The sequence below is a fragment of the Ursus arctos genome, unplaced genomic scaffold, assembly GCF_023065955.2.
Source record: "Ursus arctos isolate Adak ecotype North America unplaced genomic scaffold, UrsArc2.0 scaffold_12, whole genome shotgun sequence".
Classification (NCBI taxonomy): domain Eukaryota; kingdom Metazoa; phylum Chordata; class Mammalia; order Carnivora; family Ursidae; genus Ursus; species Ursus arctos.
Window position 1 is genome coordinate 53,215,014 of NW_026622786.1, and position 24,001 is coordinate 53,239,014.

At 42.7% G+C, this 24,001-nt stretch overlaps 1 protein-coding gene across 2 annotated transcripts in view; it reads right to left on the bottom strand.

Moving 5' to 3' along the window:
- CACHD1 (cache domain containing 1) overlaps positions 1 to 24,001 on the bottom strand; it is a 199,429-nt gene that overhangs the window by 50,125 nt on the left and 125,303 nt on the right. For both annotated transcript variants that reach the window (XM_026497911.4, XM_044383778.3), the window contains 4 exons: positions 23,514 to 23,620; positions 6,550 to 6,676; positions 3,510 to 3,654; positions 2,438 to 2,654 (listed from right to left, as the gene is read on the bottom strand). In XM_026497911.4, the coding sequence (XP_026353696.1) occupies positions 2,438 to 2,654; positions 3,510 to 3,654; positions 6,550 to 6,676; positions 23,514 to 23,620 (596 nt within the window). The remainder of the gene's footprint in view (positions 1 to 2,437; positions 2,655 to 3,509; positions 3,655 to 6,549; positions 6,677 to 23,513; positions 23,621 to 24,001) is intronic.

The window sequence follows — 24,001 nt, forward strand, 5'->3', positions numbered from 1 at the left end:
GACAATGCTAATTTCTGCTGTGTTTCCGTAGGCAATCTAATTTGAGTTTTTCTCTGGATTGCCAGAAGCTATAGTGAAAGGCCCATGAGCTACAATTTAGGAATATCTTACTTGGATTAAAAAGGACTCCTCTGAGCATTTAAAAAAACAGTGCCATCACAAGTTGTCCAAGTCTGTGATGGTCACTCTTCTTGCCATGTTTTTGTTTGCCAATGTTAAGAAAAACCAAAAACCCAGAGGAGAAATGCCTCCCATCAAAGCAGGCTTCTATAATGTGTAGCACAGGAAAGTCTGTAAGAAGAGGTTTAATGAGGTCTTAGTTTTAAAGCTGGAACAAATGTCAACATTTGAAAACCAAGGGGCTCACATAAAAATCCAGATTTCTGGCTTCTCTTAAAATAGAAGATCTGGCAATGCTGGGCAAGCCCTCCTACATGGCAATCACAGACTGCCCAGAACAACTGCCTCTCCGTGGAGTATGCACCCTCTAGTTGACCATGCTCCGCCAAACGATCCTCATTAACTTGCTTTGGGTTCCCTTGACTCACAATCACTGGCAGGTCACAGCCAGTCTAACATTTCTCTCCATTATTTGAATAGCATAATAAACAAAATTGGACTTAAACTCTAAAGGTAGGTTGATGACTGAGGAATCAAGTAGAAAAATCACTCCTGATGAGGAATGCTGACAGGTAACTGGCACTGACCAAGTAGCCAATCTGTCTTGAATACTCAGGAGGTCAGCCTTGTCCACTGGCCTTCTTGACTTGTGGACAACTTAACACTCAGCCATCCTGTAATATTGGTCTGTGGATAGCTGATGCTTGCCAAGGCTGGTAGGCAAAATTCTAAGATGACCCCAATGACCCGCACCCTTGTAGAAGATGTTCCTCTCGAGGGGGCCTGTAACTTGCTTCTAACCAACAAAATACGGCAAAGGGGATGGATATCACTCCTGTTATTGTGTCATGTGGACAGCAAAGATGGAGAGTTTTGCAGATATAATCGAGGTTTCTAATAAGTTAATCACAAGGGAGAGAAATCAGATTAACTCAAAAGGGAATGGGTCTGATCAGAACAAATGAGCCCTTCAAAAGAGGGTCCAAGCCTTCCCTGAAGTCAGGGGCTCAAAGAAGAGATACTCTCCTGCTGGCTTTGAAGAAGCAAGTGCATGTGAGTTTTACAGTTACAAGGAAATGAATTCTGCCAACAACTGAACTTGGAAGAGGACTCCAAACCTCAGAGCAGACCACAGACCTGGGTGATGTCTAGACTGCAGCCTCATGCAACCCTAATTCCCTACCTAAAACCCAGGTAAGCTATGCCTGCACTCCTGACCCATGAAATGGTCTGCGTGGTAATCAATGTACATTGTTTTAAGCTGCTATTTAATTTGTGGTAATTTGTTATGTTCAAACACCAACAAATACACCATGCCATCATTAGTTGTAATAATTCTAGTAGCTTCCATCTTTTAAGGGCTCACCATGTGCCAGTCACTATGCTTTGCATTCATCAATGCTGTCTTAGTTTTAATGCAAACATACTGAAGAACTTGCAAATATATTTCCTAAGTTTCCCTCAATAGGATACATTCATTTAAAAAAAAAAAAACCCTACAAATAGATATTCGAATATAAAAGGGAAAATGACATAGATTCCTTTCAGTAGTTTCAAAGCATGTGTCTTATTTAAAATATCCTTTCCTTCAGTTTAGCATGCATCCTAATTCCAGATTTTCTTTAATACATGAAAATTAAATTAGAGTGCCTTTGTACATTTGAAGGGCTGTGCTCGTCTAAATGACAGCTGGTTACAAGAAGGAAGGATCAAGGCAAGAATCCTGCAGCCTGTTTCTGTGTGCACATGCGCACCAACAGACATCCCCTCTCAAGTCAATGAGGAGGCAAGGCCAACAATTAGCATTAAAAAGGATGCGGACATTCCCCCCGGGGAAATAAATGGGGCTATGTTCCTAATAAAGGGGCAGAAAGAAGATACTCTGGGAGTGAAGAAATCCTGCAGGCCGAGTATCTTTGATTGGAAAAGATGAGAAAAATCTAGTGAGACCCTAGTACTAGATGACCATGATGACATTACATGAAAATTTTATCCCAGGTCAATTTTATTTATTTATTTTTTAAAAGATTTTATTTATTTATTTGACAGAGACAGCCAGCGAGAGAGGGAACACAAGCAGGGGGAGTGGGAGAGGAAGAAGCAGGCTCATAGCAAAGGAGCCTGATGTGGGGCTCGATCCCATAACGCCGGGATCACGCCCTGAGCCGAAGGCAGGCGCCTAACCGCTGTGCCACCCAGGCACCCCCCAGGTCAATTTTAACAAATCCCTCTAGACGCAGTTGTGTGACCGACTGCCGGGACCCCTCTCACTACCCTTTATCTATGGTTCAGAAGTCCTCTGAGAGAGTGTGCTTACTTGCTTGGAACTTTGTGTTATTGTTTGTGCTTCGAATCAGCTGAAATGCCTTTTGAAATCCCACCGCATGCTGGGTAGGACTGTCCAGAGACTTGACACTGCTAACAAAGGTGGACATTTTCCTTTTTGTCTCACTGGTGGCTGGAGACAGGAACGTCTTATAGCACTGGTCGAGTGAGCACGTCCTGACGGTGTCTGCCACAGTCAGCACAGAGATCTGGAGGAGAGAAAAGGAAACCTTGTTATCTTAACCTCTGAAGGCTTTTTTATATTCTTGAAGAGCCCAAAGACTGAGACGGCCCGCAGAACAGTTCCTGAGAGTTTAAAGATAAATGCCTGGAGGCATAACGCTAGCAAATTTGAAAAGGATTAGTTCAGGATGGGAAAGGGGGAGGGACTCTAGAGTTTGTGTATTGTTCCCAGATGAAGTCAGCAGCATGGGGTTCATCTATAACACTAAGAATGACTATCTCATGCAGAGGAAAAGCTTAGCGAGTACTAACCATCCTGGTTTTCCAACTAGAGGTGGGGTGAGGGTAAAGGCACAGGGTGTGTGTGTTTTAAGCAACTATTTTAGTCAGTAAACCTTAGGAGTTGGAAAAGTCAAAATGACGAAGCAGAAAATGTCCACAGGCAATAGATTATCATTAGCTGTAAACACACCTGTCTCTGAGGTATCCTAGAGATTAGTAAACCTCGAGAAGCCTTCGCTTATCCGTCACCTCTCATAAATCTTGAGATGAAGTCCAGCCATCCACCAGCCTCCAGCCCTTGTCCTTCTCCTTCTCAGCGTAACTTCCAGTGTGAAAGTCACAGCTAATTGGAAGTCTTGACGGGAGCCATGAAGGAAGTACAAGACTTGGCTTGGTGGGGGTGGTTTTTAAAAGAGATTTGGAGCCAGAGTCGGCAGCTGCGTCTCCTCAAACACTAGAATAAAAACGAAACCACTCTCCTTTCCCCAAAGTCATTTTAAATATGGATTTAAAACAATGTACCATAAAATACAAGGTACTTTACAAAAGACATTCAAGGAAGAGCCAATGTCACGTGGGTCACAGGGGATACTGGTCACCTTGTCATGCTCGTCGATGGCACTGAGGATGACCCTGGCAGCGTCCTTGGCGATCTGAAGCTGGGTGTCCGTGACAGAGGCCCCGTGGTCCAGGATCACTACTATGTGCTTGGACTGCGGCCGGACCGTGGAGACGTAGATAGGTCTAGAAAGGGGGAGAAGCTCTCTGGGGTCAGTCCTGCTTTAGGTCAAAGGACCTCAACCCAATGCAGCTGTGAATACCACAGACCTGAAGGCATTTGGTGGCTATGTCTTTTTCCAGGGATGGCAGAAGGATGGAGAGATCAGCTGGCAAGGAGAAAGGGTACCGGCAAAGTGAAAACACGACCTTGAGACAACAGCATGTGTCTGTAGAACAGGGATTGGTACCTCAGTCTTCGAAAGATTATAGCAACTGGGAGGAGGTTAGAAGAAGCCAATCCTTTAGGAGGCACCTGGCTGGCTCAGTTGGTGGAGCATGTGACTCCTGATCTTGGGGTTGTGGTTTTGAGCCCCACATTGGCTACAGAGGTTACTTATAAAATAAAATCTTAAAAAAAAAAAAAAAAAGCAGCAAATTCTTTGGGAGCCTGGCCTTTTTGGCACACTTGAAAGCCAATGCTCGCGGCGGTGTGTGGTGATGCCACTCAAGGTTACCCAATATCCAGCTATAGAAAATGGAACTGGTGGCCTCTCAGGCTGCAGAGACGGCATACGAGGGAGAGGAAGGTCTACTTGCCAGTGCTGGGTCTGCAGCCGTACAGAGTGAGGCTTTGCTAAAACGGAGGCGGTCTGTAATCTGTGAGCATGCTGAGCAGCTTTGAATAGCAGGTTTGGTTTCTCTCTCCCCAGACAAAGGCTACTGCTTAAGAGGGCCCTTTCCTTTCTGTACTGAGGCAATTCACACAGGTCAGCCACCAAAAGGCCCCTTATCGGAGCATTTAAAACCATGCCATCAAATTTGTCCAAGCCTGTGATAGCCACTCTTCTTGCCAGGTTTTTGTTTGCCAACATTCAGAAAAAGGGGTGGAGGGAGGGTGGGGAAGGTCCAAAGGAGAAATGCCTCCCATGAAAAGGGGCCTTCTGCTCATGTGCTGAACAGGAAGGTTTGTGAGAAGGGGTTTAATGAGGTTTCTCTTCACAGTTTTAAAGCTGGAACAAATTAGGGGAAGCTTAAGAAAGCAAATAAGCCTCAAGAGAATTCTCTCCTTTACTAACACCCCTAAAACACTAGATTTTTCTATGAAAAGTTAGATGCCAGTTGACTCAAAAAAGCCTGGGCACGAATTAAGGAATTAAAGTACAACCCCCTCGCCCCCCCCCCCCCCGCAAATAAAACAAAACCCAAAAACAAAACAAAAAACAAAAAAACCAAACTCTCGAAATCTGGCCAAGTTTATACTTTTGTTCTCAAGCCAATAGTCCTACATTGACCCTGAAGTTCCACTGTATTTTCACCAGTCAATACCATTAAGACAGCAGGGAAATGTAATAAAAAGAATCCAGGAGAGACGGTTACAGAAATGAAAGACAGAATGGAAAAGAATGAAATCTGACTATCCCAACACTGACAACCATGTCAAATATTGAACTTTTTAGGTCCTCCAGGCAAGGTGAATTAAAAAAAAAAAAAAAAGGCATATCTCCTTTCCAACTCAACCCACATCAATGGAAAGAAGAATACATGTCTCACACTGCCATAGTAAATTGTTAAGCTGTTACAGAGGAATGCAAAAATAGTAACATGAAATGTATAGTCTGGGAGCCGGTCCCCACAGCATGATTGGTATCCACCATTTCCTTTCTCGCGTGCTCTGAAAACCCATTCTACACTTCAAAAGATGTGGAGAACTTGTAAAAAGGCCTCTGAGGAAAGCAGTTAGGGTAAGCAAAGAGATGGAGACAGCAGTGTAGGAGGGGAGGGACCTGGATTACTTAGCCAAGGGAAGATAGAGTTGAGGGCTGGTTTAATGTAGATTCAGGGTGGGTATGCACGAAACCTTCCAAGTGTAGCTGAGTATTGATTTGTGACAAGGTCCTCCTTGTCCTTTTGGACTTTCCCTTATAGATCATTCATTAATAGCAGCATGCCATCCAAACTATTTTCTTAGAAGTAAATGCAAATTAGATGGTTCACGGTGTCTTTGGCCTCTCCCGAGATAAGCCAGACCAGACCCAAGATCATGGCTTCTGGTCCAGTTTCTAAGACACAAGTCTTCACCAGGATGTCTAGGGAGGGAACTGAAGAAATCATACCAATGACACAAAGGTCTTTCTAGGAAAGGCACAGAAGTAGTATTCTCCTTGGGGAAAATTTTAGACACAATTTAAAATAACAAAAAAGAGAGGCTAAAGCGATGGTTACTCTGGACTCTAAAAAATGGCATGAAAACTGAACACCCTGCACTGGCTCCAGATTTTCTGGCATCAAACATCTGACACTGCAAAGGGAAACTGTAGGGATTCAAAAGGGAAGTATCTTTGCCTAAGGGGTTCTGTAAATTGATGAGTCTTGTCATACAAATTAGCTCACCATTACTGCCCTTCTGGCTAAGCGGTACAAACTCCAGTCAGTGAGAAGAGCGGGATGTTAACCATCTTCGAACCAATGTGTTCTGGGCAACCTTAAAACTTCTAGTAGCTGAGAATGCACGTATTCAAAAAAAAAAAAAAAAAATGGCCAAGCGCGTAATCACAGAAAGGTAAGCTCGGAATCACAAAGCCCACTCTGAGAGATGCTACGAGTCTTTTAGGGTTGCACTTAGGAGAAGGTATTATCATTCCCGTCTCACCAAAGATGCCTGAAGCTCAAAACCACTGGGGTGCCTTCGACAATTTAATTTCTTTAGTAAGTACCTTGTTAGATAGAGAAAAACTCTGGGCTTTATCATTTGCCCTTCTTAGCAATTCCGTATCCATGCATGCTCGATGGTGAAATCGTTCCTGAGTAAGTTTGTGAAACCCCAGCTTGGAGGCAGAGTCATGTGTGTAAATGAGGAGTCTGTTTCATACAGATCACTCTTCAGCAGTAATTAAAACTTTAGCAAGCAAGTCAACGTACCTACTACGGTGCTCATAGCTGCCCTTACACCGGAACTTGTGTGCTGGGAAAACGGTGAAAATCCCTTCTTCCGAGCTGAAATACTGCCACTTAATTCCAGGGTTGGATTTCAGGTTGTCTGCAAGAACTGGAGGAGTGGGGAAAAGGAAATATAACCACCAAACCCACAGGTGCAGGCAGGCACAGCTCCTTAGGCATCTGTTTTGCATAAGCTGCTTGTAGTATGAAGAAATCCCACTAGGTCTTAGGCTGTAAATTTTCCACTAAACATTTTCTTTCTGTCCCTTAAAAATACCCATGAATAGAAAAATGTAATGAATGTTTTAGTCAAGGGAAGCTATTACTCTTAACATTGTATGGTGACACTATATGTCCTGGATTATTTTTTCCAGCATGAATGATTCGTTTGCTCTAGCCTCTCCCCTCAGGAGGCTGGTTCCTGTTGGACCAGTTTGTACTTGCTGGCTCCGGGTATATTCTCTGATTGTGGAAAACAGTGACGTTAAGAGGTGGGTCTCCAAGAGGGACTAGACCTGTGACCTTGACCTTGCTCACACCACAGTGAGGAAATTAGCATGGATGGTACTTGAAAGGTCAGAACCACCATCATTCAGCAAGAGCTCATGGAATGATTCCAATGTGCCAGCAGTGGGACACGCGTGGGCTTTCCTTCATGGTTGCTCATTTAACCCATAAAACAACCGCAGGACGTAGGTGGTATTATTGTTCCCTACTTTGGAGTTTAGAAAATACGCTTGGAGAGCTTAAGTGACTTGTCTAAGGCTTCATCGGTAAATGACCAAATTGGGATTCAGGCCTGGCTGTCCTGGCTGCTGGATTCTTACCATCATGCACTATTGCCTCCCTTCCTACGTACACTGTGTATCTGCCCCTGAGCTGCAGCGGGAGGGGCTGCCGCCTTCTTGGGGGCAATCCTGTCCCCAAATCTCCACGAAGTCTTTCTTACCCTCTCCCACAAGCAGAGTTCTCTCCCTTCTCTGATGCCCTTCTACTCTGTTCCCCCACCGAATCCATTATGAACTATACACTTACTATGTGTCGTGTCCTGCTTTACATGCTGCAAGAAATACATAGCTGAGCAAAAGACAAGCCTTATTGTAATAACGGAAATACCAGAAGACTTCCATAGTGAGAAATGGGATGGAAAGCAATTCAGGGGGAGGAGGGGTCTGAGCAAAGGCAAAAGGCATATATGAGGTGCATTTGGTAAGAATGTACATAAAGCTCTGAACGCCACGTGGCCATCCCTGAGTCTGGCTCGGTGGTCGGCAAATGTCTGCCAGTGTTGCCAAGTAAAGAACTCTGGCTTTGCTGACCACGCAGGCCCTGTCGAGACCCACCCAACTCTGCTGCTGTCGTGTGAAAGCAGCCCCAGACATCCCACGCGTGCGGGTGTGCCAATGACAGCTTATTTACAAACATCAGTGGCAAGCTGGATTTGGTCAGTGGGCCTTAAAACTTGAGCGTTCGAACTCCGAACACACTGTGAAATGCACTGCACGGGGTACTTAAAGCATGTCCACCGCCTCCTGCCTCAAGCAATTACCCTGCCAAACACACACGGAGAAAGGGTAGCGGATTTTAGCCTTGCAAAAATTGCAGGAGTAACAAAGTATGACCCCCAAGTTACAGACGAAGAACCTGGCTCAGACTTTTCTGGCCTCCCTGAGGTTTCACAGTGGACGGGAAGGCAGTCAAGCGTGTGTGACCACAACACCGGTCCCCGCTCCACTCTGCCAGGGAACCTTATCAAGGTCAACACCTGGACCTGGGCGACCACACTTTCTCCTGAGACCTATGGCTGATGTGATTTGCACGTCAACATGGAGGCGGCTTTTTCTCTGGGGGTCTGAAGCCTTAACCTTGATCTCATGTTAGCATGTTCTTCAGGCAGCCCTGCCAAGCCCGCAATAAAAAGGCAAACACTGCCTTTGGAAGTAAAGCTCAATGACCTCATTTAAAAGTAACATCTGTAACAATAAACAGGCTACAGTGAGACTATTAAAAGGGGAGCCAATGAGAGCAAGAATGTTTTAAAAATAAATCAGAATTCATACACTGCATGATACATTTAGTCTAACCACAAAAGATCATTTTGGTTCCTTATAATCATTCCAGCACGAGAGCATAAGTGTCAGGCAAGGTTCCTCAAACCCTCCTGCTGAGAACTCCTTTGGCATCTGATTAAATTTCATCCATTATTCGGTACTAGCAGAAGATGACGGATATGATGGTAATGAGGACCCCAGGGCCCAGAAGCAATCTATCATTGTGGTGTGCACCCCAAGCGGGCCCCTCTCTGACCTAGATGTGGAGGTGAAGGAGAGCCCGACTTTCCACACAGGCACAAGCAACCCAGAGGCGGCTTCCCCCATTCCTGAGTCAGTGAGGTGTTCGGGCCACCGGATAACTTGGGCTGGGGTCCTGCACGCTCACTCTTTCCTCAGTAATGCTGGACGCTGTCCAGGAAAAGGCTGGGCACACGTCCAACCTGTTGGCCCATGACGCACAGTGTTAGGCTTTAAGCTATCAACGTGTAGGGCCTGTATTTGTCTCAACTGCTCTGCACGCCTACCTCAGACAGATACATGTGAAGGTGGCAATACATGGTTTCTTCCTCATTGGAGCTCATCCCCAAGATGGAAGCCACCACACCCTCTGAAATCTTCCAGCATCTTACTTCTCACACCTTTTAGTTAGTGTTACTGCTGTTCTGGGCAACTTTTCACTCTTCCATCTCTAGATTCGGAGATCCTTGAGTGTGAGATCTGGGTCTGTGCCCTGGGCAGAGTGCTCAGTTCTCTTCAGGTCAAGGCGCAGGCTCCGTGAGAGCTGCAGGGTTAATGTCTATAGCACACGGGCTCGGAGGGTCTGTGCAGAAGTCCTCTTTCTCAACCATTTATGATACTTTAATAGATTATAAAATCTTACTCTCTTCTAATGCCAAATCCAATTAAAAATAAATATGGTGACTCAATATAGAGCAATGATTTTTTTTTTTTAATAATTTGTCAGAGAAAGAGAGAGAGGGAGCGAGCACACAAGCAGGGGGAGCGGCAGGCAGAGGGAGAAGCAGGCTCCCCACTGAGCAGGGAGACCAATGCTGGCTCCACCCCAGGACCCTGGGATCATGACCTGAGCCAAAGGCAGACCCTTAACTGACTGAGCCACCCAGGTGTCCCGAGAGCAATGACAATTCTAAACAGATTTTAAAATGATCGGCACTCTGTTCTCCCAGCACCACTGCCAATACAATAGGTACACAAATAGGTAAATGGAGAGAGAAAAAGCCTGCTTGTCTGATGGTTTCAGTGGACAATACATGTCAAAAACATATCAATTGTATATGTTACACGTGTGAAGTTTATGCATATCAGTTATGCCTCAATAAGGCTGAATTGAAAGAACAGTGAAAAGTTACTGAGCACCACCATATAAATTAGTTTTATACATGGTGTGTGTTTTTCATAATTACTTTATGAGTTTGTTATTATACCCACTTTATAGATGCAGAACTCACTTGCTCAAGGCCCAAGTCATGATTTGATCGAGGCGTGTCTGCCTCCAAAACCCGTGCTCTTTCCAGAACACTACAGTGCCTCCACAAAGTCACTAAATACATGATGAATGAATTAGCAATCAATAGATAAAAAGCACACCAAGTATTTCTTAAGAGGCAGAGTAAATATATAAATATGTTGGTCTCTTTCAAGCAAAATAATCAGTTGCATTAGTTTGTAAAGACACAATGTAAGGAAAGGCAATTAAGAGGACACTTGACAGAAAGAAAGGCTATCACAACTGAAATAAGACACAGGCTAAAGCGAGCGTTTAATCTTGCGAGAAAAAGATGCGTGGCTGAACTGCTAAAACAGGTACCCACCAGCTGAGTAGTCCAATGTCATGGGGCTCGACATTGACCCCACAAGCTGGCTTAACTGGAAAATGGCACAGACACTATAGCTCAGAAGGCAGAGTCAAGTTAATTACAGCAGTCATGACTCTGAGTGACATCGAACCATAAATACCATATTTTACATAAGTTTTTATGTGACTGCGACACTATATAGCTGAGACCTCTTAATTATTCTGTAGGTGTTTAACAGATTGGGGAGGTAGTTCACTGTCAATGTGAATAGACAAAAGAAAGCCAGTTGGACACAGGCCCGATGCTGTTCTGCACTTTCTATTTAATTCGGGTTGGCACTTCGGTGCTAGAAGGAAGACCCTGATAAATCAGAATGGGCTGGGAACAGGAAGCCATAGGTTTGGGTCTCATCTCTAAGACTGGCAAGTGCTCTGACCTTAAATGTACTCATTACACAGCATCCAAAGGCATCTAAAATGGAAACCAAATCCTGTCATTGCTTTGCTCAGAACCTTTCCAAGGTTTCCCACTGCACCACAGCTGGCATTAAATCCAGACTCGATAAGGCCCGGCACCACCGGGCCCCTTTCTTCTCTCCAACCTCACTTTTACCCTCTTTACCCCACTACGCTGTACGTCAAGGGCTACTTCTTTCAGTGCCAAGCTCTCCCATACAAGGTGATCCTTAGACCTGAAATAACTCTTTTCAACTTCTCAGACAGACCTTTCCTGACCACTCCTGATTATTATCCTAATAGCACCCAGTATTTTCCTTCATAGCAAAAACTGGTAATGGTCAGTGTATTGATTTTTGTGGCTAGATTTCATGTCTCTCGTGCAGCTTGCTGCAAGCTCCATGAGGGTGGGAGCCAAACCCAGAGCCAAATTCACCACGTTGCCAAAGCCTGGTGCATGCCTGGTTTTGAGGAGGCACTGAGTCAGTAACTGCTAGAGGGCCAAGGCTCTTCACCTCTGTCCCCCATGAGATTTCGCCATTTCCTCAACTCTCATCTCCGAAGAATGGATTTGGACAAGGTATTTCTAAAGACCCTTTAGAAACCAAAGATAAATTAAAAGGGTAAAGAATGAAGTCAATAGGAAGGAAGGAAGCACAAAGATTTGCAACTAGAAAGAGCACATTACTAACTGGCTTTGATCAAGTTTATGCAAAAAAGGGGGGGGGAAAGCAGGAGTATTCTTACTTCCTAGGAACTTAGAATAACAGTAGGTCAGCACTAAGAGATTATTCTTATTGACCCAAGACTAAACAAAATGTACAAACGGTACCAAGAAATGTTTAGATAGAATGACAGAAGACTTCATATTGGCTTTTAACAAAGGAGGAGGTACCTTGATCGCTCCTTGTATCTTTAAAGGCAAGCTCTGTTCCTCCTGGTCTCCTTCTGTGAGCCTTCAAAAAAATTACTATTTTTCTCTTACAGTTCCTATGCTAATTCTAACAAAGACAGACAACTTCACAATACCTATTGGCTTATTTTTCTTCAGCCACACACACCCATTGTAGTCGGAAAAGCAGGCTTAAAAATGTGCCTTCCAGGGCTGCCCAGCTGGCTCAGTTGGTAGAGTATGCAACTCCTGATCTTGGGGGCCATGACTTTGAGCCCCATGTTGGGGGTAGAGTTTACTTAAAAAAATGTGCCTTCCCCCTTTTCAGGCATTCTTTATTTCCCATTTATTTGAGTCTCAAGATTCACCTGCATAGGGTAGTATACTGTCTGTGGGAAATTCTAACATATGCGCCCAGATGCTCTGGCCCCCAAGTATTTCCCTTCCAATTTCACCAGCTACACCTGACCAGTTCTTAGATCATCAGCCCCTCTAGTCAAAACAAAACCACGTCCCCAAACTCCTTGCTTAAACCATCAGGGTGATGAGAAAGAGATGGATTACAAACTGCTTGTAGTTGGGCTGTGACTTTGGTTTTTTCTGACAGTATTATCCACCGAAAGCAGAAACACAAAGAAGATGCTCTGTAGTAGAAAGCTTGTTGCCTCCCACCTCAAGGAACTCTGGCCTTTCTGATGCCCTGCCCAACACCACTCAGCGAAACAGACAAAGCTCTCTACCTCCCACAGCTTGCCAAATATAAAATACAAGAGCTGTCCTAAAAACACAGAATGGCAGGCAGGCAGACACACATACACACACACACACACACACTCCCCCAAAAGATCAGAAATTGCACAGCACCTCTCAGGAACATTCTGTGCAACAGCAATCATTTGGGAGGGGAATAAACATTTTGAGGACTCCAAACAAAATTTCTGGCATTATATTCTATATTGCGCCTTCTAAGTTCTACTCCTAGCTCACACCCAGAGCGTCATTTTGCCACACATTCTGAAGGAGCTGTATTTCATGGACCCTCAGGTACTGTTTACACTTTTCAGGAGTGGTATGCATATTGAGTATCTGACCATGTACAGGTACTTTGCTACATCTTTTATATATATTATCTCAGTTAATTTTTTTAAACAACCTTTTGCGGTAGGTTTATTATTGAGGAACCCGAGGCATAGAGAGGTTAATTTTCCCAAGTGTATGATGGCTAAGCAAGAGCCAAAATAGGTGGAACTTTACCAAAGAGATATTATTCCCATCTTATAACTAAGTTTCTTCTGACTCAGGAAGGGAAAAGTGACCTTAGCTCTGACCCTTGAATGGGATCGAGACCATGTAGCCCAGTAATTCTTCTACCGTAATAACCATGCTAGCTTAAAGTCCATTGTTGAACTTAGATTAACAACAGCTGACCCAGCTAATCCCACTGTATTTATTTCAGTCTAATACTGAGGAGAGAACATCCTTACATCTTAGGTTCTGCTCCAAGCTCGCAGCTCTTTATGTCCATTCTAGGTTATCTACATAATGCAAAAATAACCATTCCATTATGTCCTTGATTCCGTTAAGACAGCCTGGTCACGGGCTCAGAGAATTCAGGATAAACTTCTAGGGCAATCCAAAATGAGTACAGGATCTACTACTCTATCCTCTTCCTTTTAATAGACTGCTTGCAGAGGACCCAAAGTTCTAGGTGATCTCCATACATTCATGGAAGGGGTAAGAGAAATTTAACAGAGTTCTCAAAGCCTGGCTGACTATCACAATCAGGTTTTGAAACCTATAGATTTCCAAGCTTTACCAAGCCAATATTCTGAGTCACCAAGTCTGAGTTGGGGGTCAAAGAATAAGTATTTTTTGACAAAGCCCTCCAGAAGACTCTGATGATCAGCCACATTTGGGACAACTGGCCAAAGACATTTAACTCCATTGCCCCATCTGTTTCCTTAGTTTTACTTTCTTCTTAGACTGTTTCTCTATCTTCAGCATATAATCATTTTCAAGTTTCCCTAACTTAAAAAATGATTAGCAATAACAATAAAACTCTTCCTTTACCCTATCTCTTCCCTAAATAATCAGGGACCTTTCCCCTTTTCCTCAGCCAAGTAAGTTGGAAGAGTGGTCTACACTGATTCTCCACTTCTTGTCCTCTCATTATCCATCCTCTAGCCATTTTGCCTATGCCACGGCCACCTCACTCTAATCCCACTTTTGGATTACATTTAATAGTCTACCCTGGTTTTCTCCTTCTTCCAGGCCAACTATACTTCCATCCATTTTCCACAAAGCTCTCTTGCTCACGCTGCTTAAAGTCTCTCAGTTGGTTGACTTCAAGCTAAAACACAAATCAAAACAAAAACCGAACCAAAATCAAACTCCTCAGGGTCATATACAAGTAGTTAAAATCTGGCTTAATGCTCCCTTCATTTCCTGTTACTTACTGCCCTCTTCCACAATGATCCTGGATTGTGCTGGCTGCACTTTCACAGATTTCTAACTGGGAAATATACTTACCTCAGGCACATCACCTGGATAATTCCCATTGTCTTTTAAGACGCAGCTCAACCTCACAATCTGGGTCAAGTACCCCCACTTACCTTTATCATTACAGCACTCAGCACTGGATGGTAACAGTAGTTGTCTGTTGATTTTCTCCTTCCCTTCACTTCCCTCAATACATATATACATATAGGTTGTGAGTTCTGAGGGTAGAACTTCTGTCTTATCTTGGTGTCTGCCACTGTTATATAGAGGTTATCTGAGAGAAGCTCTTTATGAGAAAGTACAAGGAAGGAGTCATGGTTGGTTGGGTCTCAAACTTCGGTAACGTGTTAAACGAAGCTGCTGTTAACGGACATATAGAACATGGGTGGGGGAGGTGGTTTGGGTTGGAAGTGTCGAAGATTATGGGTTTGATTTGAGATGTAAAGAGTTTGAAGTAACAGCAGGCAGAATACAGGGATGGAGACATCTCTCTGTCCTAAGCAGTCTATAGTAGGGGAGGCCCAGTGGACTAGGAGTTAGGACATACTGTTTAGTCATCTCAATACCAACAATTTGTCATCCGACTTTAGGTAGATCAGTTAACTTCTCTGGACCTGTTTCTCATCTATAAAATAGAGTAGATACTTGTCTTTGGTATCCACGGTAAGACAAAAATATAAAATGGTTTATGAGGTGTTAAGAAGCAGATTGGTTTTCTTGTGTACATTGTGTATTTGGACTCAGCATAGTTTCATGCAAACGAAGGATGACATTATTCACATGCAGTCTGTGTCACTCTATATACTGAGATATGTATGTATGCTAATTTGCTGTGAAGCTACAGAACCCAGCGCTACCTTGCAAGCAAATCACAACCACATTCTTTTCTTTCCTAAGGTCCTTCAAAAGTCTTCCATTATAAAAATGAAACAAAAGCACCCAAGAAAATTCTAGTTTCATTCATTCATCAGTAAGTATGTGCTGTGTACCTGCTATGGGCAGGGCACTAGCTTGGGAACTCGACATACGAAAAATTAATTAAAAGGAGCAGAGGGTCAAGTAGATGCCCAAACCATAAAAGCCTAAATTTCTAAGAATGTACCATAGACTAAAATAATAAGGAAGAGAGGTAGTTGTGCCAACACAACACAACAAAAGCTAGCCTCTTAGCTCCCCTGGAGGTGGCTGAGGACCCCATCTCAGCCTCACTTCTCCTACTGCTCAATCCTGCTTCCTTCCCTTTCCCTACAGGCTGCCAGTCTCCATCTCAAAGTGTGACCCTACAAACCCAACCAATACAACAGACAAAGAATTCTACCTGTGAGAGTCAGGAAAGATGACAAAGATGTTGGGCCCTGAGGAATGAGGACTATTTTATAAGTCAGAGGAGGGAGGTATTATATTCTAGGATAAAACAATAACATGAGCAAAAGCATAGAGGAGTGACAGAAATTGAGGATGTGAAGAAATTAAAGTGACCCTCTGAGGGGAGAGGGAAGAGGTAGAGAAGAAGACAGAGTTGAAAGGCCTCCATCTTTATCTTACAGGTGAGCCACCAGAGGTTTTTAAGAAATGGAGTTACAGAGCAGATATCTGCAAAATACCTACAGTGTGCAGGATGTATTGAAAAGAGAATAAAAGCAGAGAAACTTTTGGTTGGTTTCTATATTAATTCACCTTCTAGAAAGATCTATGAAGATCTAAGTTTATGACATTAACGGTGGAGAAAACAAAAAGGATTCAAGACACAACTCTGAGCTATGGAATCTGAGCCAAGTTGCCCCTTCAATGAAGATGAGACCTATGTCACAAGTCAGCATGACAAGCAGGAAGAAGGACACACAGAAATGCCTATTGAAGTGACTCGTACGTAGTAAATACTTAACAAATATTCACTCACCAACACTCTCATTTGATCACTGACTTAAGGGAAATTAAATCTGTTAAAACCTGGAGAAGTGCTGGGTGGAAAAAGGTGAGGAAGAATTCCCAGAGTAACCAGGATGGAAGTACTACTGATTGGGACAGTCAGCCCAGACTGCGAAGTTTAGAGAAAAGTTTGTTTTCTGTTTAATTTTTGAGGTAGCTACAGAATCATCACAGAGACATGTGTGTCTTGAAGTTGGTTACTCAATAAATAAACTCAAAGAGGCCACGGCTGGGGAGAGAGATCTGGAATTCCGCAGCATGTGGCAGGAGCTGAGGTGCTGGCTAAATTGAGAACATTTGGGGGGATAATGTTTAGAAGTGAGGAAGGTGGTTAAGAGAGGACATGTGGGGACGTCTACCTGAGGAAAAAGGAACTTAAGAAGAAAAATGAAAAGGTCTGAGCAGAGAAGTAAGAGGATAAATGGCATAGAACAATTTTATAGAAACCAAAGGATGACAGAGCTTCAAAAAAGACATTTACCCGTCAACTACTACACGGGGTCAGGAAAACTGTGGAGGGGTCACTTGGAATCCTTCCAGAGGGCAGTGATAGTGTGAAAAATTGGGACAATCTGAATGTTGAACTGGAGTAGACTAATTCAAGGATGTTATACAATCATAACCCCCAGGATCTAGAAGTGTATTTATTTACATATATACAAGGAATGTTCAGGATACACGTGTTAACTACAAAGACAGAAAACAAAACCAGGGGCGCCTGGGTGGCACAGCGGTTAAGCGTCTGCCTTCGGCTCAGGGCGTGATCCCGGCGTTATGGGATCGAGCCCCACATCAGGCTCTTCCACTATGAGCCTGCTTCTTCCTCTCCCACTCCCCCTGCTTGTGTTCCCTCCCTCACTGCCTGTCTCTCTCTCTCAAATAAATAAAATCTTTACAAAAACAAAACAAAAACAGGCTATATCCATTATAATACGTAGTATGAGAGTGTGTGTGTATATCTATATCTATATGAGACTATATGTGACTGATAAAATCTTCTGAAATCAGTATAACAGGGTTGTTGTGACAAACTATAAAAAAGACTAGACTTTGAAGTACTTGCATTATAGGAACAGAACTTGAAGGGATACTTACTTAATTTTGTGTCTACGTGTGTACACACATACACAAATGTAAACTGAATCACATAGCCTCAATCCAGATTTCTAAGTGACTGAACAGTTTTTAGATGTTATATCAATAATTATCCATCTCTTATGACACTGATGCAGTCATGAAGCTGGAGCAAATAGGCATAAAAACAAACTAGAGACTCCTAGGTTGGTTGATTTTTATTCTTTTACTTTACGTTTTTAGGGAGAACATAGCATTCACTGCATTAGCACTAGCATATGGAACAGGTAATTTTCATGGCACTTTAAAGCAGAGAAAGAAACCTACAACACAGAGCCAATCTTTGTCATTCACAGAAGGAAGTGATGAAGCCATTGAAAGCAGCGGCAGTCTCCAGCCTCCAGTGCCCACCTGTACCTCCTGCAGCATTTACCGTTGTAACATGACTTACAGATGCCCCTGACACCCCGTGAATCCCGTTTCTCAATGTAGACTGCAACACTACCAAGATCGAAGTTTGCAACTTCAAATGATGTCTTTAAATCAAACACAATAAAGAAAGTCCAGGCACTTTTTCTTTTGGCAAGAAAGACTAACTCCCACTCCACTCACACCTCAATTGCATAACTCAAGAGAGCAAGAGGCAACTTTCCTTGGACTCTTCAAATAAATTCTCTTTAGGGATCAGGCTACACACAAGAAAATAGCTCAGCAGGAATTAAAAAAGAAAGAGAGAGAGAGAGAGAGAGAGAGAGGGAGAGAGGGAGGGAGGGAGAGAAACTAGGGATAAAAAGCAGGAAGGAACCTGAGCAAAACATTACCAGCACCATAATGTAACGTGTGCCTTGTCAAATGCTAGTTTCTTGAATGGAATCAAGGACAAGGATTCAATTTAGAAAGTTGAGATCTGGCAGGGTTGGGTTTAAGAAAAAGAATACACACATGTGTTGGATGGATGGACACATGACCTAGTTTTGGGTAAATGAAGCTAAGAATGGTTTACAATTTATGTGAGTCTGTTTCCAGCTAGTCTGAAAGGCAATCTGAAACTGTGTTATCAATTAGGGACCCATTGATGGATTATATACAGTCTGAAACAGCCTGAGGCTGGACATCTTACAGATGTAAATATCAGGCATGTGATAGCCCAAGAAGTACATTAATTCTGCTCTGAAAAGGGGCATGAGCTGGAGAGGAGGAAAAGGGGGAGCTCTGAGGTCACCCTGCACCATCTACCACTCCTCTTATATTACAAATGACTTCTCAAGAATGTGGACTTTGGGATGCAGCCACTGCTTGGTGGAATGTCACACAACTTCAAATACAAGCAAGTCCGTTCTCAAATACCTGAACATTGCCAAAAACTGCTTGTAAATCTAGCTATGTCGACTGTGCCGAGAACAACTCTTGTTAGGTAGGATGTTACACCTGAGACGTGCTTTTTAGACACAGCAAAATTCAAGATCTGATCTTTAACCATATACCTCTGCCCTCACCACCTCCTTCCTCCCCTCCTCCTGAGTTTTACAAACTCTCTCCCCCTTCACAAATAAGTACTGTAATAAAGTAGCATTTTGTCAGGATTCCCCATTATGTGTGCAGCTGAGTTCTACTCTAAAACCTCATTTTGGGTCGCCTGGGTGGCTCAGTCGTTAAGCGTCTCCCCTTGGCTCAGGGCATGATCCCGGTGTCCTGGGATCGAGCCCCGCATCAGGCTCCCTGCTGGGAGCCTGCTTCCTCCTCTCCCACTCCCCCTACTTGTGTTCCCTCTCTCGCTGGCTGTCTCTCTCTGGCTGTCTCTGTCAAATAAATAAATAAAATCTTTAAAAAAAAATAAAAAAATAAAACCTCATTATAGAGGATAAACTTAACGTAACTAAGAGGTCTTCAATGCCTCTTCCTCTGCCTCACTGATGATCTTGGCTGACGACCTTGCTTCCTAAGTCTCTGGGAAAACAAAATCACTAAGAACGGATGTCTCTGCGTTCCCAACACTACATCGATCCTTATGGGCATCCGTGCACACTTGCTCTTCCTTTCCTCCCCTTATTAAGAATGAACACTGTGTTTTTGGACCCTTTCGTTGGAATCTCACCATCTCTTGCCTAATCAAGGAAAAGTCTCCAGTAATTGTCTCTCCTCTTGCTCTTGGGTCTTTAGCTTTCTGCTACTGGATCATTCCCTTTGGCACATAACCTTGCTGTAATTTCTCTCAATTTAAAAACACTCTCTGGACTCCACATGGCACTCCAGCTTTCCTTTCAGCAAACCTTAGGAGTTCATGTACTTACTGTTTCCAGCTCCTCTCGTCCATTCTTAAGAGCCTGAACTAGCCAGGATCAGCCTGTCATTCTACTGTTATGTCAAACAACCCTTGTCAAGTTCATCAATGACCTCCATGTTCCTAAATCCAATGTCAGTTTTCTTAGCCTTCATCTTACTGGGCCTACTTAATCCGGTTGATCTTTTTGAAATACTTTTTTCCCTTGGCTTCAAGAAGATGGCTCTCTTGGTTCTCCTATCAGATTGACTTCCTTCTCAGATTCCTTCACTGCTTCCTCTTCATTTCAGTGACCTTTAAGTGGTAAAGTGTCCCAAGACTCAATCCTGGACCTCTTCTCTTTTTTACCCACAGCCATTTGCTAGGTGACCTTTTTGGGTCTCATGATTGAAGTATTACCTGTACACAATGCATCTCAAATTTCAACCTCTAGTCTGACCCATTCCCCAGACTTCTATAACCAACTGCCTAGGAGACATTTCCACGTGGATATCTATTATGCATCTCAAACTTCGCTTTTCTACTTCTCTTGACTCCCTGTCTGCCACCAGTATTCCCCATCATAGTAAACGGCAGCTCTGTCCTTCTCTTTGATAAGGCCAAATATCTTGAAGTCCTTCCCAGCTCTTCTCTTACTCTCACAAACGCTCCCACCCCCATTCAAACCATCAGCAAATCCTAATGGTCTACCTGCAAAACATATTCAGAATCCAACCACTTCTCACCACCTCCACTGTTACTACACTATTAACGCCATTGCCACCTGCCACCTGGATTTTGGAATAACCTCTTAAACGGTCTCCCTGCTTCCACCACTGCCTTGCTATAACCTATTCTTGCAACAGCAGTCCATAAACCTTTTAACTTAGGTCAAGTCTTGACTCTGCATAAGCCCTTTTTGCTCCTTGTCCCCAACCTCCCTTCCACCATGATCTCCCATCTCATTCACAGCAAAAGCTAAAGTCCTTATAAGGGCCAGTAAAGTAAGGCTCTTGGCGATCTGGACCCCAGCTGCCTCCCTGGTCTCATCTTCTACGATCAAACCTTGTTCACTGAATCACAGTTATAGTGCCCTTCTGGCTGTTACTGAGCACAATAAACCCTCTCCTAACTCAAACCCTTTGCCTGAGATACATTTCCTCCAGTTATTCTTACAGTTTTATGACCGCACTTATTCAGATCTCACTGATGAGCCCTTTTATAAAGTAATAAGACTCCTTCTTTTCCCCCTTCCCTCCCTCCCCTCCCCTCCCATCCCCAGCCAAAAGTACCACTATGTTTCATCTCTGTGCTACTTTTCCTCCATAACATTCATCATCATCAGACATGTATATTTACTTGTCCTTTTGTTTAAGATTTATGTCTCCGAGCTTGCAGAATATAAGTTTTCTGCTTTGTTTACAGCTGACCTAGGACAAAGGAAAGTGTTTACCACATAGAAAGTGCTCGATAGGTAAACAATATGCCTATTAATGATGGAGATAGATCTCAACAATACACTCATTATTAGGAACAATGAATAGATATAAGACAAGGCAATGAGGATGGAGCCCTGGCTGCAGCAGCTTCCATCCAGATCCTCAAAGGTCTGGCTCACTGAGATGAGGGATCCTGGCAGGACAGTATTGCTCTGCTTCCCAAGTGAGCAAGCACTACCCTCAGTGTGGCCCCAGCCTACACTTTCTTATTGTGCCAATCACACAGTCAGAAGGGGAATGGAGCTTTGTCTAGAACCGTGACACCGATTGAGGGTCTACTGTCAGATATGTATTACGAAAGGTACTGTCTACCAGAAAGGAGTGAAATATATTGGAAAGTAGTCTCTAAGTCCTTCTTGCTTTATTTTCCCCTGGTTATAAAAGAAATGCATGCTTAGTTTTAAATTAAGAGAACTGGGGCACCTGGGTGGCTCAGTCTGTTAAGTGTCTGCCTTCGGCTCAGGTCATGATCCCAGGGTCCTGGGATCGAGCCCCACATCAGGCTTCCTGCTCAGGAGGGAGCCTGCTTCTCCCTCTCCCTCTGCTGGTACGCACACACTCACGTTCTCTCTCTCTCTCAAATAAAATCTTCAAAAAAAGTAAGAAAACTGATAAAAAAATACCCCACTATTCCAGCACTAAAAGATAACTACTAACATTTATGTGTGAGCCCTTCTAGATCTTATGTATACAAAGAAGTAACAGTCTATATTTTTTCCTTATTAACTCAAATAGCCAGAAGTTAACATATACTGTAAAAATTTTAACTACACAAAATGTATATTTCTGGGGCACATTTATATCTGATTCTATTCAAAGACTGCTATTTTGGGGTGACTGTGTGGCTCAGTCAGTTGGGCCTCTGACTCATGATTTCAGCTCAGGTCATGATCTCAGGGATCATGGGATCAAGTCCCATGTCGGGCTCTGTGCTCAGCGGGGAGTGTGCCTGGGATTCTCTCCTCTGCCCCTCCACCCATGTGCATGAGCTGTCTCTCTAATAAATAAATCTTTTTTAAAAAATTGCTATTTCAAGATCAAATCTTCAGACCCAGCAACATGTCTTGTGTTACTGAGCATAACTGAAGGAAAGAGGTAAACACTGCATTTGGGAACTAGAAAATTCAAGTTCTAGCTCTGTGCCAGCTATGAAATCTTCCGTAATTCATTTCCTCTGCCCATTCCAAGTACTTCCATACTCTTATTTTTTTATGAAAAATATTTCATTGGGCTTTTCTCATAGTTAACCTCACCTGCTCCACCTGGATGGCCTCCAGATTCTCTAAAACAACAACAACAACAACAACAAAAACATCCATTATATATTGGTCTATACAATAAGTACCTGGCATATTTAGGTTGACCATTTAGCCAGCAGCTAGAGTTTTTAATATCCTTAAGTGACATAAAGCTTACAGTTCTTTCTTTCCAGACTTACTAGATTACCTGGTTTGTGTATACAACTCCCCAAGGATACAATTCTCCCCACAGGCCATGACTGGATGGAGCTCTAAAAGTTAATATGCTGTTCCTCCAGCTTCTCTAGGGTTTTACATGTCTGCAAGAGATCTGGAATTTGGGAAATACAGTTCTTCATGTTTAAGATTGGATCCTTTATCTCTCCAGTAGTAAGGGAACTCTTAGGATCCTTCTGAGCCTCAGATTTTTCCTTGGTACAATCTAAGGATTGAAACTGGTAGGTGATCTCTAAAGGTATTTTCAGCTCTTAAAAGGGGAAGCCTTTAGGTTCTCAGGCCAATCAACCAACAAGTGTACATAACAAGACAAATAGGTTGAGAAATATAGACTAGAACACCAGGATAAGAAAGCAGAGATACTATGTCCCTTTGGAACTCCATAGAACTATATATATATATATATATATATATATATATATATATATATATATATGGTACACACACAATGTGTACTCCACAGAACTACACACACACACACACACACACACACACACACACACACAAAGGTATCCTAGTAGTTATTACTACTGCATATGATTAAGTTTTAACAAAACCGAGAACAAAGTTCAACTTCAATAAATAGCATCTTGGCCTGTTTATTAGTAGAAATGCTCCCTTATTCTTCTTCCCAAAACACCAAAACAAATTAAAAATTACAAATAGGGAATATAAATTCAATACTTGCTACTGCAAAGATAACTGGGTCTCTAAAATAATCTTCGAAATAACAAATGTAAAACTCCTAACAAATGAGATAATGGATTGAAAAGTCTAGCCATATGTATACTATATAGTAAATTCTCAATACAGGTCAGCTATTTTCTTTTTCCTTCCCCTCTTTTGAGCGTCAACTTCCCAGAAAAAATATCCAATTTTACGTATATGATATTCTCTCTTCAGATCTTAAGGGAAAATGTTTAAAGCAATACATTATTCAACTTGAATGTGGTGGAATATAGTTCACCTTTATAAACCAAGAGATTACTGACCTGAATTTAAATCTCGTCCTGGATTGAAGGCCCGACTATTAACAGTTGTAGAAAGTCGATCACAACTAATCGTTCTAGATACATTGGTATTAAAGTTCCCATCAAATCTGAAACAATAGAAGAGAATCAGCAATATTTATTTAGTGGTTATTAAATTAAAAAAAAAACCCAAACCAACAAAATAGTTCATATTGCATATGAGGGCAACTCATAAACAATAAATTGTGATTTAGATTTTAAATGCTGAAAAAAATCACTTCAGAACAGTATGGGAAAAAAAATATCTGTTTCTAGAAGGCTTTAGAAATCAAGTTCAGTTCTAAGGAGATAAAATAAATAAATAAATAACCATCCTTTGATCCAATTCTCGCTGCAGTGAATTTGAGTCAGGTACTATTGATAAAATCATACAGAAAACAGATTTGACAAAATTCAGACTTAAGCTCTGATGTTATATATGAAACAACTCTTTAAATTATCCTTTTTTT